General features: G+C 35.0%; 1 protein-coding gene across 1 annotated transcript in view; it reads right to left on the bottom strand.

The window, feature by feature from the left end:
* Nucleotides 1-7,440: 7,440 nt before the first annotated feature.
* The window catches only part of CCDC172 (coiled-coil domain containing 172), a 59,444-nt gene continuing 47,974 nt past the window's right edge, over nt 7,441-18,910 (bottom strand). The window contains exons 8-9 of the mRNA XM_010388904.2: nt 8,975-9,062; nt 7,441-8,159 (exon numbers count right to left, since the gene is read on the bottom strand). Coding sequence (XP_010387206.1) covers nt 8,124-8,159; nt 8,975-9,062 — 124 coding nt within the window. The 3' untranslated portion in view covers nt 7,441-8,123. The remainder of the gene's footprint in view (nt 8,160-8,974; nt 9,063-18,910) is intronic.

Raw genomic sequence — 18,910 nt, 5'->3', positions numbered from 1 at the left:
TGAAATTAAAGTTCTAGGTGGAATTACTGTTGCTCATCAGCTCTTCCTCCTCTTCCTCCTCCTCCTCCTCCTCCTCCTCCTTCTTTCTTTTTTCTTCTTATTTGTGACTCATACAGCAACTATCAGAAGAAAACTTCAACAAATACTCATTAAACAGAAGACTATTATATTTAATAGTTTGTGAATACTGCATAAGAACAAATTCATTCAAGTTTACTATAGACAGGTAGGGTAAGTCACTAGATGGATTTCTGCCAAGGGATTCAACACCACAAAAAACACATCAGAGACACAGAGAAGTAGTATTATTTCACAATATCCCATCTTTTAAAATAAAAGCAGATTCTTAACATTTGAACCCACAAGATGATTTTCCCAAATGATACGCTGAGGGTGCATATTTTTGCTTTAGTTTATATAGACCACTCTGAGGTTTTGGATTCTCTAGGGAGACTTCTGAATAAAGATTTTTAACCAGAAAGGGGATACTCAGCTAGGGAGTAATCATCATGTTTTAACATTTAAAAAGAAAGGAAACACAGCTTTACTTGCTAACCAAGAGTGGAAGAAATTCTGTAAAACAGATAAGATGAGTGGAAGTAAAATATAAGAAAAAAAATCATAAAATTGTGCTTGGGTGAAGCTCAGAAAGAAAAAGAGAGATTTTAACAATTAGAAGGTGGTGGAGGAGGAGATGGGGGCAGAGAACACTAACTTAAAATGCCCCGTAAAGTGCCTTGTCTTTGTGATAGGTCTCTGTAGTCCCCTTGTCTCCTGGAAATGGAGACATCACTCAACTACATCATGTTTTAACTTTATTTCAGACCCGTAGATGGGCCAGAGAATCATAAAAAGTAAAATATCATGAACTACTAATGATTTTTTTCAATCAATGAAGGAAGGAAGGAAGGAAGGAAGGAAGGAAGGAAGGAAGGAAGGAAGGAAGGAAGGAAGGAAGGAAGGAAGGGTGGGTCACATTTTTGTAAGGATTTGTCATTCTCTTCAATGTGGTACCAGAGAAATCCACAAGATGGCACTCATATATTTTTCTACATATGATGCTGAATTAAAAACAGGATTGCTTACACTTTGTATTTCAGACCAGAAAGACTGAATAAATCGCAGAAGCAAACACATTTCAAAATTTTCTGTTACCATGGAGAGATAATGCTTTTAAGGTACTCTAACGCACATTCATAGCTTGCAAGTAACTTACAAGTTTCACTTCCTATTCTAGCAGGTGGTGGAAAGTTAGCATTCATAACCATTATCTGCCAATCAACAGTTTGATAATAGAAAGCTATAAGTGACCACTGAGAGACCTACAAACTTTTCTATGATGGGATGTGGGATCATTACTTGCTTCTGGTTTATTTCCAATGTTTTTATTGTTTGTTCGACATAGAGAGGTTCTGAAATTAGCAAACATAACTACCATTTTTCAGCTAAGTAAACATGCTCAGAAAGAGTAAGAAATAAGACAGGGTAATTCACCCAAGAAAGATAAACAACAATAAATGAATCCAGTTTCTTTAACTAGAGAATCAATAATTTATACTTAAATCCTTAAGCAATAAATATAGGTTAAATGAACAAGTTAATTCAAGCCATATTTCAACACATATTTATTGGACACTTCCCGTATACCACACACTGTTCCAGGCTCTAAGGGATAAGCGATGCGCAAGATAAAGAATATCCTGCTTTCATGGAACTTCTGTTTTAGTGGTGATAAGTAGAAAAGAAAAACAAGAAAGATGTCAGAAATTATAAGAAGTATGAAGAGAATTTATAACTAGGATATGTGATAGTGTGACTGCATGACTACTTTACATTGATTGTTTAAAGGAAAGCCTCTCTGAGGAGGTGACATTTCACTTGACATTTGAATGACAGAAGCTGACAACCATACAGAGATCAGGGGATGGAGCGACCAAGGTAGAGGGAACACAGCTCATGAAATGATCCTAAGACCAGAACAAGTCAGGCCTATTTGGGGGGCAGAAAGATCTGTATGACTGGAGAGGAGTCTACAAGGAGGAGAGCGGGTATGGCATGAGTTCTGAGAGGTAGGGATGAGCCAGGGTGGATGGAGGACGGATGAAAGAATGGATAGAAAGAAGAATACAAGGAGAAAGGAAATGAGCAAGAGCGCTAAGTTCAGGTTAATCAGAGATTCTTTTACATGTTGATCTTTCTGGATGTTTTCTATTAGTCTTCAGTACCTGCCTTAGCAAGTACTGAAGAATGAATATAACCTTTATTATTTGATATTGTAAAAAGGTGCCATTCCTCAGATTATCACTTTAAATATCAATGACCACAGGGTAGTGCTGGAAACAAACAAACAAACAAACAAACACATCTGTAGAAAGTGTAATAAAGCAGGATGAATAGGTGTTACTTTCAAGAGATAGCCAGAAGGTGAATTTTCAATAACAAGCCAAAAGGTGAATTTTCAATAACACTTGATTTGAGTCTGTTTTATTCTGATGTGCCCCTTTCTTCTCAAGGAGTGTAGAAAGATATTCTTAGTTAATTAAAGATTCATATTTGCTGATTCTGATTAATCAATGTTTTTTGGTACCAAAGGGTGATTTAAATAATTCTTAAATTTCTCTTATCTTCTAATATTTACCTGTTGTGTAAGATTTTATTGTAAGCAAGTTTTCAAAAGCAATACATATTTAAGCTGTGTTAGAAATGAAACCCAAGCAATTAAACTGTAAATTAAGAGGCCCTCTGCTCTATGTAACCTCACATAGAGCAAATCAGATCATCAATCAAAACCTCAGTTCCCCCTCTAAAAATGGCATATCTGATTGGTCTACAATTAGAATCTTGATAAAGAGCTTGGATTTTATTGAATAAAAAGACTTTTATAAATATAATCTTGATATTTTACTAATGTTAATTGGCTCCAGATTGTAGAGCTGATATTATGCTGACCCTATGACTACCCTCAGGTCACCCATTCCCAATCAGGAGCTTCTTCGTCTACAAAACTGTTTCAACAACCACATCACTTAACGGTGGCTTAAATTTGTAAATACTTTCTCTCAGTAATCACAAAGGCATATCCAGAAATATCATTAGTAGCTGTATTTGCATCTATTAAACGTAGATTAAGAGGATTTTATTTTAACAAGGTTTTATTTACCAACTAATTAGAATGACAATTTATTACAAGTATGAAAATAATTAACTTAGAATTATTCAAGTAGTGCAGTTCTTCTGGTTGTAAGACAAAAATAAAATCATTCTCCCACTCAATCAATGGGCCTTGTTTGGAACAGGTACTTATATCAGACATTGTTATTAATTTCACATATTCACCTACTCTTTATTTTCCCAGACATTAGAATTCTAGTGCTGTTTATTTCATAGAGGCCTTTTAAAGACAAATTCACTCTGTATCAAAAGCAGTTGTTTAAATCAGCATTCAATTCTGACAGCTTTGCTCTTGATACTTTTCATAGCAGCAGCTGGGAGAGCACTTTACCATCAGTCATAGCTTTTTTTTTTTTTCCTCCAATCAAAATATATGTACTACCATAAGCATTGCCCTGCAAATTTTTTTCCTCATGTTTAATAAATGTGATCTTACATATGATTAACAACAAACAGATAAAATCCTGTTTCTCCCTTTTAAAGCAGGGGAAAGTTATTACTTGATTTCCCTCATGTAGCAGTCAATGCTGTCTTGATGTTAGTCTTTTGCCAAGTGTCAGTAAAATAACAAATAAAGCTTCTTTACTGCTATGATGATTTGACCATTAGCAAACCAAGAAAAAACTTACTTAACTTGAAAATATAATGTTTAGAAAGCACAACAGAAACTGACTGTACATTCCGACCTCAAATATTTTCAAAGATAACTTCATCCTTTTCATTCTTACATTTTAAAAAATCTATTGTCTTAAGATAAAAGAGCCACAAAACCCCAAGACGTAATCCCTGCTTCAGGCTAATGACAAAAAATATTTTTTATTTTTAGTTCACATCCTGAAAAAAATTCCCTTGACAGAAAATGTTCTGAACTAGATTCTGAGAGGCAAACATTTCCTTTACTAAAGTTTTTCCGGATGACAAAAGGAGAGAAGAGGGGTCAAAAAAGAAACATAAAAGTTCACCTAAAATAGATCAGCTTCAAATGTTAAAATACTTTTTAGTACATTAAACAGCTCTTAAATTTCAAATTTTATACTATAAATACTTGAATCACAGAACACCTTACCCTGATACACCCAGCATTAAAATAGTCTCATATTTATTTCTAATCATGTCACTGAACAGCTACTGTTTCCTGGGCTGCAAATAAATGATTTATTCATTATAGTGTGACACAGTTATGTATGATTGATTGGTATAAAATAGAAAGGGACTTTGTCCTCCACAGGAGTTTTGAACAGGGCCTGTCCAGTGCATGCTGTCTGTCCATCTGGAGCTACCCAGCTAAATTACTGCTTGCCCTTCTGGTAATGGACTCAGTGGATTTTTCACAGCATAATTTCCATTCTACAAAAAATTACTAATCCCAGTTGATTCTGTTTTAAGGCATTTCTAGATTCCAATTCATTATAATACAATGACCTCTACCTTACCTTAGCCTTTTCAGAATCTCATCATGGTTTTTCAAGTTCCAAGAAAAAAAAGGCAGGCAGGCAATTTTTGTTTCTTTCTTTTAAAAAAGAAACTACTACTATTGACAAAACAATGATAGAATAGAAATCATTCTGACTGTAGATACCTTAAAGCTTTTCTTTACTTTTCCTCCCATTTCAATAATTAGGCCAGGGAAGGAAGAAAGGAATTTCTAGGCCAGTGGTCATGCTCCACATCCTATGATTTTGCCGCTGTTTTTCCCCTAGCGTAATAGCTCCATTAATCGGCAGAAAATTTTGCAGCAAACTATCTATACATTTTAATATTATCCTCAGTGGAGTACTGAGAGTTAGAAAGTTGCTTCTCAAAGAACTTGAGTTACATTAAAGAACTATGGCGGCAAGCCACAAACCTCAGAGCAGTATCAGTGTTATTTTGGGTTAGTTTGCATTTTGATCATAGTTAAGTATACGGAAAATTTAATGACTTTACTTAAGGAATGGACATTCGTTTAAAAATTGCCTTTCAGTATAGCCAAAGTCTTACTTCCAGAGTAACTGAATTCAGCCTGAGACATATTTTTACCCAGATAAGTTCAGTTAATTTTCCTACTTATGAGTTTTATGACTTACGAATTCTTTTAAAAAAAAAATCTAAAAACAGACTTAATCTACTCCTAATGTTTTATCTTGATGTGCAGTTTAGTTCCACACACTGTGATTTCTATCGATTGCTGTACTTCCTTTGTTTCAGATAACTTGTTCCTTTAATTACACTGAGTCTAATAGTTCAGTTATTTTGACTGATATCATACAGATACTGCTTTCTATTACTCTACCATGCAGTGCTAAAATAATTATTTGATTATACGAAAATGAGTTTAAATCTTAAATTATGCATTTTAAGCATTTTAAAATAATAAACGTACTGAACCTGCAGTTTTATTCTCAAATTCAATGCATTTGAATACTGATTCTGTTACTGAATATTTAATCTAGATATTCTATATGACACACACGTGAAAGAACAGTTGTATCGGTAGCAGTTTATTCTGCATATATGCCATTGTGTTAGTAATTCAAATAGGTGGCCGACCTCTAGTTCGCATTAATATTTTAGCTACGAAACCAATAATGGGCAAAAATTACTGGTAAGTGGAAAAGGTTTTATGTGTAAATTCTGCATATTAAATATATATAACAATAGAGATTCACAGGACTTAGAATGAGAGTAGACAAATAGACTAAAATAAGACAGAACTGAGGTCCTGACAAATCCCAATAACCATTTCCCACTCTGTATTTGCATATAAAATAGATTGCAATTCTCTGCCACCATTCATTTTTTTCTTCCTTAAGCAAAAATAATTGATTACTAATTTCAATATTAAAAAAATAAAATTAGAAATTACTTTTGAAAATTGCAAATTATTTAAACACATGGCAATTGCTATATATCCTGAAGGACAGTGTTTCAACTTTGCTAATTTCTGAAAAATAAGGGTGTTAACATATACAAAAAAAACTATGTCTAAATAAGACTTGCTCTGAAATAAGACTTGCTGAGGCTCTGCTCTGAGATTTTGATAAGCCTAAGTATTCTACCTTAACATTAATAGATAAATAAATTCAACTACAACCACAAAAGAAAGCATGGTTCTAACATTAGCCCTCAGTATTTTGAAATATGTCCCCAAGTAAGTTTTCTTCCTTTCCCTAACCTACTCCAATCTAGGGCCTTGTTGAATTGTTGCAATACACTTTTATTTTTATTTGTGATTTTTTAAAATTTCCATGTTATTGGGGAACAGGTGGTATTTGGTTACATGAGTAAGTTCTTTAGTGGTGATTTGTGAGATTTTGGTGCACCCATCCCCTAAGCAGTATACACTGCACCCAATTTGTAGGCTTTTATCCCTCACCCGCTTCCTACCTTTTCCCCGAGTCCCCAAAGTCCACTGTGTTACTCTTATGCCTTTGCATCCTCATAGCTTAGCTCCCACTTATAAGTGAGAACATACAGTGTTTGGTTTTCCATTCCTGAGTTACTTCACTTAGAATAATATTCTCCAGTCTCACCCAGGTCATTGTGAATGGCATTAATTCATTCCTTTTTAGGCTGAGTAGTATTCCATCATATATATTCCACAGTTTCTTTATCCAGTTGTTGACTGATGGGCATGTGGGCTGGTTCCACATTTTTGCAATTGCGAATTGTGCTGCTATAAACATGCATGTGCAAGTATCTTTTTCATATAATGACTTCAGGAGTAGCTATTCTTATATCAGTCAATACACTTTTAGACAATAGACTTTCTGTCTAGTCAGAAATGGTAACAGCAGAAAGATAAGTGATGTTGGAAATTTGGTAGCAACACTAAGTATGATCTAACCCTAACTACACTGTTTTCAGTTGCAGTGTTTCAGGCACCCAGAGAAAATGAATCCTGATGGCTGTTAAGGAGATTATATACCTACTAATCCACTGGGGATTCCCTATGGATAATTTGTTTCCTTATAACCAACATTGGCATTAACCAGACAATGGCTTCAGGTGCCCCAGACTTTTATGGGCACACAGTGAAAAGTAGGAAAACTTTTATATATGAAGGTCCTCAGAGGAACTCTGTCAACAGACATTTTATGATCAGAGAAGAATTACAATGAAAGCAAGCACCTTTGTTAGTGGAAGTGGCACCAACATAACTGGGCCAATAAACTGAATGTTTCTTCCTATGTGTGTTTCATTGGACCCAAGCTAAGCTACAACAAAAAATGAAAAGTAGAGTGTATCAGTCCGTTCTCGCATTGCTATGAAGAAATACCTGAGACTGGGTAATTTATAAAGAACGCAGGTTTAATTGTCCCATGGTTCTGCAGGCTGTACAGAAAGCATAGTGACTTCTGCCTTTAGAGAGGCCTCAGGAATTTTCCTATCATGACTGAAGGCACAGGGGGTGTGAGACATCTCATATGGTGGCAGCAGGAGCAAAGTGGATTAAGTGCTATACACTAATAAACAACTAGATCTCAGGATAACTCACTCACTATGGCAAGGACGGTACCAAGAAGAACGGTGCTAAGCTATTCATGAGAAACCCACCCCCGTGATCCAGTCACTTCCTATTAGGGCTCACCTCCAACAGTGGGGATCACAATTCAACATGAGATTTGGGCGTGGACACAGATCCAAACCAAATCATATAGATTAGAAAGAACAAGACAGCTTGAGGTTCAGGGGCATATAAGAAGCCTGGGAGCACAGTATCTACTTCTTCTCCTTTTCCTTCCTTTTAGAAACAAAATCAAACCACAGAAGAACTCTTAAAATTTGAGTAACGACAAAAATTACCTTAAAGGGCTAACACACCATTTCTAGATATTAACAATTTGAATATTTTAAACCTCATATTTTCCACAAGGATCTGTTGTAACGTGTACCATTCACATATGTATCACTAAGATTTGATTCTAAGATATTCTGATCAAATCTCAGATGGCTGATCAATTCTCTGTAAGTTATTTGCTTTCCTGAAGATATTTCTGTGCCAATGTCTGAAAAGAAAACAAAGTAATTACTCATGAGGAAAAGTAAATTCTTAATAAAAGAATTACATAAAATGTACCTAAATTTAATATGACAGTAAATTCTAGGCATTTCTTATATTTTTGCATGTTTTTATAAAAAATATAAATTTGAACATAACTTATTGAAACATTTTTGAACAAGAAAATGTTTACATAAAATAAACACGTAACAACATGCAATGTATCAAATTAAAACTACATTTTAAGACAGTTTAAAGCTATTCGTGCCTTTCACTAAAATAGAGTATAGCAAATACTGTGTTCATTTTATAAACAACCAAAGTAAGAGGTTAAAGCAATTTAAAGTGCTCCTACACAATCTGAAAATACGTTTCCAATAACTGAATTCGAGGTTTTTGAGATCATACAAATATGCAATAAGAAAATTTTAGGATCAAATATAATAAAAGTATAATTTATGCCTATCAAAAACAAAAAGCTTTTAAGGCATTATGATAGTTAAATTTCCTTCAGTGCATTAATCCTCTAATAACAGTTTCAGTCAAGGAAATGTTATGAGGTCAGATCTGAAGTTTTTTTAACTTAGTTTGAAATCATACATATTCTCTTTGAATATAATTTGCTTCGTGTAGCACCTAACTCTCCAGGAACTCAAAACACTTCATAGATTTATATCCTGATCTTAGTTATCTTCATTATTGCTTTTTTGTTTTTTGCAGCGGGATGAAACACTAGTTCAGTGATTTGTACACCAGTAAAACCAGTCTTACCAGTAGGTAAAAAAATGCTGAACAAAAGTTAAACAATCAATGATAACTCACCAACTCCAAAAATTCTATTTCTGTTTGGAGAGCTTCATAAACACTTTCCATGTCATCTTCCTTATAAAGTTCTAATTCTTTTTTAAGTCTATTTTAAAATAAAATTTCACCTATTAGTTTAATAATAAACTGTAATTTTATTACTGTACAGAGAGGGACAAGCTTATAGTTTCTATAATCAGAATTTCAGGACTAAATAATTTGCATATTTTGTCTATAATTCCATAAAGATTATATAAAATTTTGTGGTAAAAATTTTCATAAAGAAAGGTAGACTGACTAATAGACATTTAATATTTTTGTTGTCGTTGTTTTTTGAGATGGAGTCTCGCTCTGTCATCCACACTGGAGTACAGTGGTGTGACCTCTACTCACTGCAACCTCTGCCTCCTGGGTTCAAGCAATTCTCCTGCCTCAGCCTCCAGAGTAGCTAGGATTACAGGCACCTGCCACCACACTCAGCTAATTTTTGTACTTTTAGTAGAGATGGGGTTTTGCCATGTTGGCTAGGCTGGGCTTGAACTCCTGACCTCAAGTGATCCACCTGCCCGAACCTCCCAAAGTGCTGGGATTACAGGCATGAGCCACCATGCCCAGCCGACATTTAATAATTTTATCATAACTAAAAGAGCAACATGAGCTGGTGGATAGCAAATATATAGTACTATGTCTTAACATCTGTTTGAGTCCTGGCCACTAGCAAACTGAATAAGCTTAGTTGAAACATTTAGCTTCTCTGAACCTCACCTGAAAACTTTTAAGTGTAGGGGAAAAAACGACCCTTGAGCTTTCTTCTTGATGTAAAATTAAACTATAACTTTATAATATACATGCATAATTAAAATATACCTTAATTTGGGAGTGAGAAAGCAACATCTTTCTTTTCCCCAATTAAGTCTTTAATTTTTTGAATATTTTGAATTTTTTAACATGAAAAAGCACATAAATTTTATTAACATGCATTGGGAATCACAAAAGAAAAGGTTGATTAGAACTGAAGAGGTTAGATTCAGGTTTATTACCCTCTTAATGAAGGAAAGAGGGTTTGGAGTTGGTAAAGTTTACGAGAGACTGTCGTTTGACATGATCAAACCAAAATGGAGTTTCTGGAGCTAGGTGCCACGTGATCTATCTTGAAAATGGGCCAGTTTCCCAAAAAATAGGAGACTCATAGCAAACAATCAAAGGGGCCTTGAACCAACATAAGGCAGTGTCCTCTGAATTATGACTATAAGAAATTAACTTTGAAATGATTCTAGAAAAATCCAATTAAATGTTTATGCTGATTTTTTTTGTATTTTCGGTTTTTCTTTTTTTATCAGACTTTTAAAGGAACGACACTATATGGAAATATATGGGTGTAGTAATGGAAGATAAGGGCTATTTTTATTAAAATCTATTTATGCATACTCATCTTAGTATTGGCTCTGTCTTCTATGGTAACAGTACTTCCTCTCTCCCTGGTATTAGAGTGTCACCCTTCTCATGCCTTACTTTTAAGCAGATAAAGCCTAAAAGGGTAGAGAATTTTTCCTGTATTTATTGAATATCAATTGCCAAGATAATCCTTAAGAAAATGTGGCATAATTTCAGGGTGGTATATTCTGGTCCCTTCAAAGCAGCTCCGATAGGCAATAGAAACAATAAGTTTAAACAAAGAGTCAACAATTGTACTAATATCATACAAGTTTGATGAGTATAAATGTGCTCTGGAAATTTATTGCCAAATCAGCATGGACTCTGAGGAATTTTTAAAGAATTATTTTATGCCTGTATTTAATGTGGAAAATAGTAAAAATAAGTCTTCCATTTTTGGCATTAGGACTAATGTTTTTTCCTGAAAAGAAAAACATAAAAGCTAGGAGCTGTGATTGAAGAGGTACAAAGCTAGAGGCTGAAATTGGGCAGATAGGAGGTTAAAGCTGCCCTGAGAGGAGATATGAGGAACATTGCTCTCCCAAACCTAAGCAACTCCTGGGCCAGCAACAAGGTGAGAAATATAGATCGATTTGAACCTTTGCTGAGCCCTGACCCTCAAGGGGAAGTGGAAGGAGTTGTAAGATCAGTGGCATTTCCTGGATACCAGCAGATGCAAAAGAAAAATCTTCTCTATGACTGCACAGTATTCCATGGTGTGTATGTGCCACATTTTTCTTTATTCAGCCTATCATTGATGGGCATTTGGGTTGGTTCCAAGTCTTTGCTATTGTGAAGAGTGCCGCAATAAACATATGTGTGATGTGTCCTTATAGTAGAATTATTTATAATCATTTATAATCCTTTGGGAATATACCCAGTAATGGGATTGCTGGGTCAAATGATATTTCTAGTTCTAGATCCTTGAGGAATGGCCATACTGTCTTCCACAATGGTTGAACTAATTTACACTCCCACTGAAAGTGTAAAAGTGTTCCTATTTCTCCACATCCTTCTAGCATCTGTTTCCTGACTTTTAATGATCACCATTCTAACTGGTGTGAGATAGTATCTCGTTGTGGTTTTGATTTGCATTTCTGTAGTGACCAGTGATAATGAGCTTTTTTCATGTTTCTTGGCTGCATAAATGTCTTCTTTTGAGAAGTGTCTGTTCATATCCTTGGCCCACTTTTTGATGGGGTTGTTTTTTTCTTGTAAATTTAAGTTCTTTATAGATTCTGGATATTAGCCCTTTGTCAGATGGGATGAGTTCATGTCCTTTGCAGGGACACGGATGAAGCTGGAAACCATCATTCTCAGCAAACCAGCACAAGAACAGGAAACCAAACACCACATGTTCTCACCCATAAGTGGAAGCTGAACAATGAGAACACGTGGACACAGGGAGGGGAACATCACACACCAGGGCCTGTCGGGGGTTGGGGGCCTAGGGGAGGGACAGCATTAGGAGAAACACCTAATGTAGATGACGGTTGATGGGTGCAGCAAACCACCATGGCACATGTATACCTATGTAACAAACCTGCACGTTCTGCACATGTACCCCAGAACCTAAAAGTATAGTAATAAGAAGAAAATATTCTCTAAAGGAAACCTTAACAAATTTAGACCCACAGGCCTCTCATAGATTGTGAACAATGAGTTTGCAGCAAACTTCCATGAAGCACCCAACAAGGAAAGCCATTATAAAGTAAAAGCAGAGACAGGAAGCAATAGATTACACCCAGGTTATTCACAAAACTACAGATTATTCACAAAATAAAATGTCCAATGGCTAATAAAAATAGGAAATGGTATTAAATTTCATTCTCAATCCGGGAAATACAAAGAAAAGCATAAGGAAATACCATTAAACATTCACCAGAATAACTAAAATGAAGATAGGCAATATCAGGTATTGATAAGGATATGAAGAAATTATAACTTCCAGACCACTAGCACAGGATATTGCTTTCCATTCTTTTTTAACCTATCTACATCTTTACATTTAAAGTGGGTTTCTTGTGGAAACCATATAGTTGTGTCTTACTCTTTTATCTAATGTAATAATCTGTCTTTTACTTGGTATATTTAGACCGTTTTCATTTAATATAGTTATTCATATGGCTGAATTTAAAATATAAGTTTTTTCTAATCATTTTCTATTTGTTCTATCTGTGCTTTGCTCTTTTCATTCCCTCTCGTTCTACCTGCTTTTGGATTTTTTTTAATAATTGCATTTTATCTCCTCTACTGACTTATTATTTATACTTACTGTAGTCCCCCTTTATCCATGGGGGCTACATGCTCCAATACTCTCAGTGGACACCTGAAACTGCAGACAGTACTGAACCCTCTATATGCTGTGACTTTGCCTATACATATATACCTATGATAAACTGTAATTTAAAAATTAGGCACAGAAAGGGATTATCAACAATACCTAATAATAAAATAGAACAATTATGACAATATACTGTACTAAAAGCTATATGAATGTAGTCTCTTTCTCTCAAGATATCTTATTGCACTGTAGATCTTAGCAACCTCAGCATACAATTTTTTTCCTTTCCTTATTAAGTCAAAAACTTTCATCTTTTCACTTACAGTAAGCACTTTACACCTTCTTTTGGGCATATATGCACTACTCCTGTGATTTGGGCCCATCATTAAGTGCAATAAGGGTTACCACAAAGACTATGATTGCACAACACTTGATATGATAACTCAGATGGCTATGAAGTGACTAGCATGCAGGTAGCATATACAGTGCAGATACACTGGACAAAGGGATGATTTACGTCCAGGGCAGAATGGAGCAGAACTGCACAGGAGTTCATCATGCTACTCAGAATGGTGTGCAATTTAGAATTGTTTATTTATGAAATTTTTCATTTAATATTTTGGAACCATGGGTGAATGTGGGTAACTGGAACTGCAGAAAGAAACTGCAAATAAGAGGGGACTACTGTATTTTTAAAAAGCTGTAATGCTTGCATTTGGGTTAACACACATCTTCACTTTATTACTGTATACTTTCAAATAGTATAACACTGCGTTACTTGGCCGGACCACAGTGGCTCATGCCTGTAATACCAGGACTTTGGAAGGCCAAGGTGGGCAGATCATTTGAAGCCAGGAGTTCAAGACTGACCTGGCCAACATGGGGAAAAACCGTCTCTACTAAAAATTCAAAAATTAGCCGGGTATGGTGGCACACGCCTGTAATCCCAGCTACTAAGGTGGCTGAGGCATGAGAATAGCTTGAACCCCACAGGCGGAGGTTGCAGTGAGCCGAGGTTGTGCCACTGCACTCCCATGTGGGTGACAAAGAGAGACTCTGCCTCAAAAAAATAAAAATAAAATAACACTTGCTACACTTACAGGATAAGAAACTTAAAACAGTTTATTTACAATTTCTCCCTCCCATTTTTCATTCGGTCATAATCATACATTTTTCTTTTTACATATGCTATAAACCTAAAATATATTCCTTTTTGCTTTTATCACTTATTTGTTACATCAATTAAAAGTGAAAAAGGGGCCTTTATGTTTACCTTCATTTTCATTTTCAATTTTATATTTATCTTCATTAATTAATTTATTTTTAAGTAGAGATGGGGTCTCTCTATGTTGCCCAGGGTGTTCTCAAACTCCGGGGCTCGAACTCCTGAGCTCAAGCTATCTGCCCACTTCAGCCTCTCAAAGTACAGGGATTATAGGTGTAAGCCACCATGCCTGGCCTATTTGAACCATTTCTGAAGTTTTATTATTTCTTTGCATAGCTCCAAATTTCTATCTGGTATAGTTCTTCTTTCTGAAAAACTTAACACAGCCCTTTTTTGTAATGTAGTCTGTTGGCAAGAAATTCAATCAACTTGAGTTTGTCTAAAAATATCTGTATTTGCCTCCATTTGTGAAGGAGATTTCACTGAAATTCTGAACTGGCAGCTCTTACTTCCACTCTTTGGGATGTCATTCCCTTGTATTTTGGTTTGCATGATTTCTGATGAGAAGTCTTCTATATTTATTACCTTCATTCCTTTGTATATATAATGTGTCTTTTTGTCTTTTCTCCTTCTGCCTTCCTTCCAGATTTTCTCTTTATCTTTGTTTTTCAGAGGTTCGAATATGATGTGTATAGATGTTTGCCTTTTTTCTTTAATGCTGCTTGGGGCTCTCTGAGCTTCTTGTATCTGTGCTCTAAAGTATTTCATTATTTTTGTAGAATTCTCTAACATTATTTCTGACATATGAAACAATATAATCTCAAATACATTATGCTAAACCTAAAAAGCCAGACCGAAGAGGATACATAGCATATTATTCCATTTGTATGACACATTGGAAAAAGCAAAACTAGGAAAACAGATCAGGGGCTGGGGCTGGAATGCAGGCACTGAGTATAAACAGGCAGAAGGGTACATTCTGGGGTCATCAAAGTATTCTGTATCTTGATTACAGTGGTGGCTACATAACTGAATATTTTTGCCAATTCACTGTATACTAAAAGGTAAATTTACTGTATGTAAGTTTTTAAAAAGGCAATGACAGAAGTCAAATTTCCTATAAAATAACAATTAAATTTTTTAATTTAAAATTTTTTAATTAAAATTTTTTAAGTTTCCAAAAGGAAAAATAATGTAAAAAAGACCTCTCAATATGAAAACCAAATAAAACCACCTATAAGTTGTGTATACAAGCTAAGAAGGAAATAGAGGATTTTGCAAAACTTGAAATTACATGTAAGTAGGGAAATAAACATCCAACGTAAGCTCTGAAGCCTACACCAATGCAGAAAGAATTAAGTAAGAATTCAATGGTAGAGAGAAGAACCGAAAAAGGGTGCCTAAGGGTGATGAAATACAGATTAAATGACCTTCAGAAAGTGAAAGTCCTTCCCCATGTGGGGAAACACTGAGAAAAGGTCGGAGGCCTCACAGTTGAAAGTAATGGCCTCATAAAATGAGGTAGGGAGGATTCCCTCTTTTTCAATTGATTGGAATAGTTTCAGAAGGAATGGTACCAGCTCCTCCTTGTACCTCTGGTAGAATTCAGCTGTGAATCCATCTGGTCCTGGACTTCTTTTGGTGGGTAGGCTATTAATTGTTGCCTCAATTTCAGAGCCTACTATTGGTCTATTCAGGGATTCAACTTCTTCCTGGTTTAGTCTTGGAAGAGTGTAAGTGTCCAGGAAATTATCCATTTCTTCTAGATTTTCTAGTTGATTTGCGTAGAGGTGTTTATAGTATTCTCTGATGGTAGTTTGTATTTCTGTGGGGTCAGTGGTGATATCCCCTTTATCATTTTTTATTGCGTCTATTTGATTCCTCTCTCTTTTCTTCTTTCTTAGTCTTGCTAGCGGTCTGTCAATTTTGTTGACCTTTTCAAAAAACCAACTCCTGGATTCATTGATTTTTTGGAGGGCTTTTTGTGTCTCTATCTCCTTCAGTTCTGCTCTGATCTTAGTTATTTCTTGCCTTCTGCTAGCTTTTGAATGTGTTTGCTCTTGCCTCTCTAGTTCTTTTAATTGTGATGTTAGAGTGTCAATTTTAGATCTTTCCTGCTTTCTCTTGTGGGCACTTAGCGCTATAAATTTCCCTCTACACACTGCTTTAAATGTGTCCCAGAGATTCTGGTATGTTGTATCTTTGTTCTCATTGGTTTCAAAGAACATCTTTATTTCTGCTTTCATTTCGTTATGTACCCAGTAGTCATTCAGGAGCAGGTTGTTCAGTTTCCATGTAGTTGAGCGGTTTTGATTGAGTTTCTTAGTCCTGAGTTCTAGTTTGATTGCACTGTGGTCTGAGAGACAGTTTGTTATAATTTCTGTTCTTTTACATTTGCTGAGGAGTGCTTTACTTCCAATTATGTGGTCAATTTTGGAATAAGTGCGATGTGGTGCTGAGAAGAATGTATATTCTGTTGATTTGGGGTGGAGAGTTCTATAGATGTCTATTAGGTCCGCTTGGTGCAGAGATGAGTTCAATTCCTGGATATCCTTGTTAACTTGCTGTCTCGTTGATCTGTCTAATGTTGACAGTGGAGTGTTGAAGTCTCCCATTATTATTGTATGGGAGTCTAAGTCCCTTTGTAAGTCTCTAAGGACTTGCTTTATGAATGTGGGTGCTCCTGTATTGGGTGCATATATATTTAGGATAGTTAGCTCTTCCTGTTGAATTGATCCCTTTACCATTATGTAATGGCCTTCTTTGTCTCTTTTGATCTTTGATGGTTTAAAGTCTGTTTTATCAGAGACTAGGATTGCAACCCCTGCTTTTTTTTGTTGGTGGGATTGTAAACTAGTTCAACCATTATGGAAAACAGTATGGCAATTCCTCAAGGATCTAGAACTAGATGTACCATATGACCCAGCCATCCCACTACTGGGTATATACCCAAAGGATTATAAATTATTCTACTACAAAGACACATGCACACGTATGTTTATTGCAGCACTATTCACAATAGCAAAGACTTGGAATCAACCCAAATGTCCATCTGTGACAGACTGGATTAAGAAAATGTGGCACATATACACCATGGAATACTATGCAGCCATAAAAAAGGATGAGTTTGCGTCCTTTGTAGGGACATGGATGCAGCTGGAAACCATCATTCTTAGCAAACTATCACAAGAAGAGAAAACCAAACACCACATGTTCTCACTCATAGGTGGGAACTGAACAATGAGGAAACTTGGACTCGGGAAGGGGAACATCACACACTGGGGCCTATCATGGGGAGGGGGGAGGGGGGAGGAATTGCATTGGGGAGTTATACATGATATAAATGATGACTTGATGGGTACTGATGAGTTGAGGGGTTCAGCACAACAACATGGCACAAGTATACATATGTAACAAACCTGCACGTTATGCACATGTACCCCAGAACTTAAAGTATAATAATAAAAAAAAAAAAAAACAAAAACAAAACTACATCTGGGTGGTATATATATTTAATAAAATAGAATCAGTTATAAAAAAAAAAAAGAAAAGGCTTAAATGATATTAGTTTCCCATTCAATTCTCTGAATAAATTGACTTTCATTTAAAAAAAAAAAAAAAAGAAAAAGAAAGTAATGGCTTCTGCAGGGCGGAAGAAGTTTGTTTCAATCAATGGCTCTCTTATCTTTTGGGGAGAGACAGTTGTGGCGTTTTGTGGTTTAATGATGTTCTTTTTGTCTTTCCAGTGCTTTTCGTTTCCATTTCTTGATTCCTCCTTGTCTTTAAATTCACAGCCCCTGCAAATTTGTCTATTTCTCACCCAATAACCATAGCTGAAATGAAGAAAGTTTTTGTTCTGTTTTGCTGATGAAGTTTTTTAAAAACTGTATTATGAACAAAAAGCAAAAATACTTTGAGACACCAGATAATCCAAAAACTATATAAATTGATCTAAAATATAAAGATACAAGGAAAATAGTGAATTTCTTTTCCTGAAGCAAGCATAACATTAATACCAGACCTGATCAAGATAGTGAATACATATACACACACATACACGTCTATGAATACTAATGCAAAAATTATAAATAAAATATTAGTAAAAAGAATCCAATACCACATTAAGTAAATAATATACTGCAATCTATTAGGATTTGTTCCAGGAATTAATGTATGGTTAAATATTAGAAATTCATTAATATAATTGGCCATATTAATATTTCCAAGGGAAAAATAAAATGATTATCTTCAGAGGTACTGAAAGGGTGTTTAAAATATTAAAACTTATCCCTGATAAAAAAATTTTCAATAAAATCAGAATTAATAGATACGTTTTTACCCAATAAAAAATACATATGTCAATCCCAAAGTAAGCATCTTATTGCTGGGGAAACACTAGAGTCAATCTCCTTAAGGTCAGGAATAAGGAAGCCCATTACCTTTATTACTTTTTAGCATTAAGTTTGAAAAACTGGTCATTAAAATTAGTCTAGAGAAAATAATTAGAGGCACAAGAGTTTGAGAGACAAAATAAAGTTATTTTAATTTTCAGGTAATATGACATAACTGAAAATTCAAAAATATCAATGAAAGAAAGCAATTCAAATAATAAAATAATTTTGTAAGGTGACAAGATATAAAATTAGCATACAAACATAGCCTTCATTTTCATCAATAATAACTAACAAGACTTTTTGTTTCATAGGACATCATAAAAATGTTAATTATTTCTACATTACATCAGATTGAATATGATCCTGATAAAAATACAAATTTTTTCCTTGGTGCTAGGCAAATTGATCCTAAAGTTTATATGGAAAAAATAAACATTCAAGTAAGGTTCTTTAACATTTTTCTTTTTAGGAAAGCCCTGAGAAAGAAAAAACAAAGAGGAGTGACTAGCCCCACCAACCACTAAATCCTACTATTTATCTTTTATAATTAAAACAGTGCAATACTGGCACATAAATAGAACAGTAGGATATAGTAGAAGGCAGACAGAGTCAAGTACAAATGGAAATCTAGTAGATAATAGAGGTGACACCTCAAAGCACTGGGAAAAAGAGATAGA

Source organism: Rhinopithecus roxellana, chromosome 11 (genome assembly GCF_007565055.1).
Source record: "Rhinopithecus roxellana isolate Shanxi Qingling chromosome 11, ASM756505v1, whole genome shotgun sequence".
Lineage (NCBI taxonomy): Eukaryota > Metazoa > Chordata > Mammalia > Primates > Cercopithecidae > Rhinopithecus > Rhinopithecus roxellana.
The sequence above is the reverse complement of the archived record's forward strand: the minus strand, read 5'-3'. Positions and strand labels throughout refer to the sequence as shown.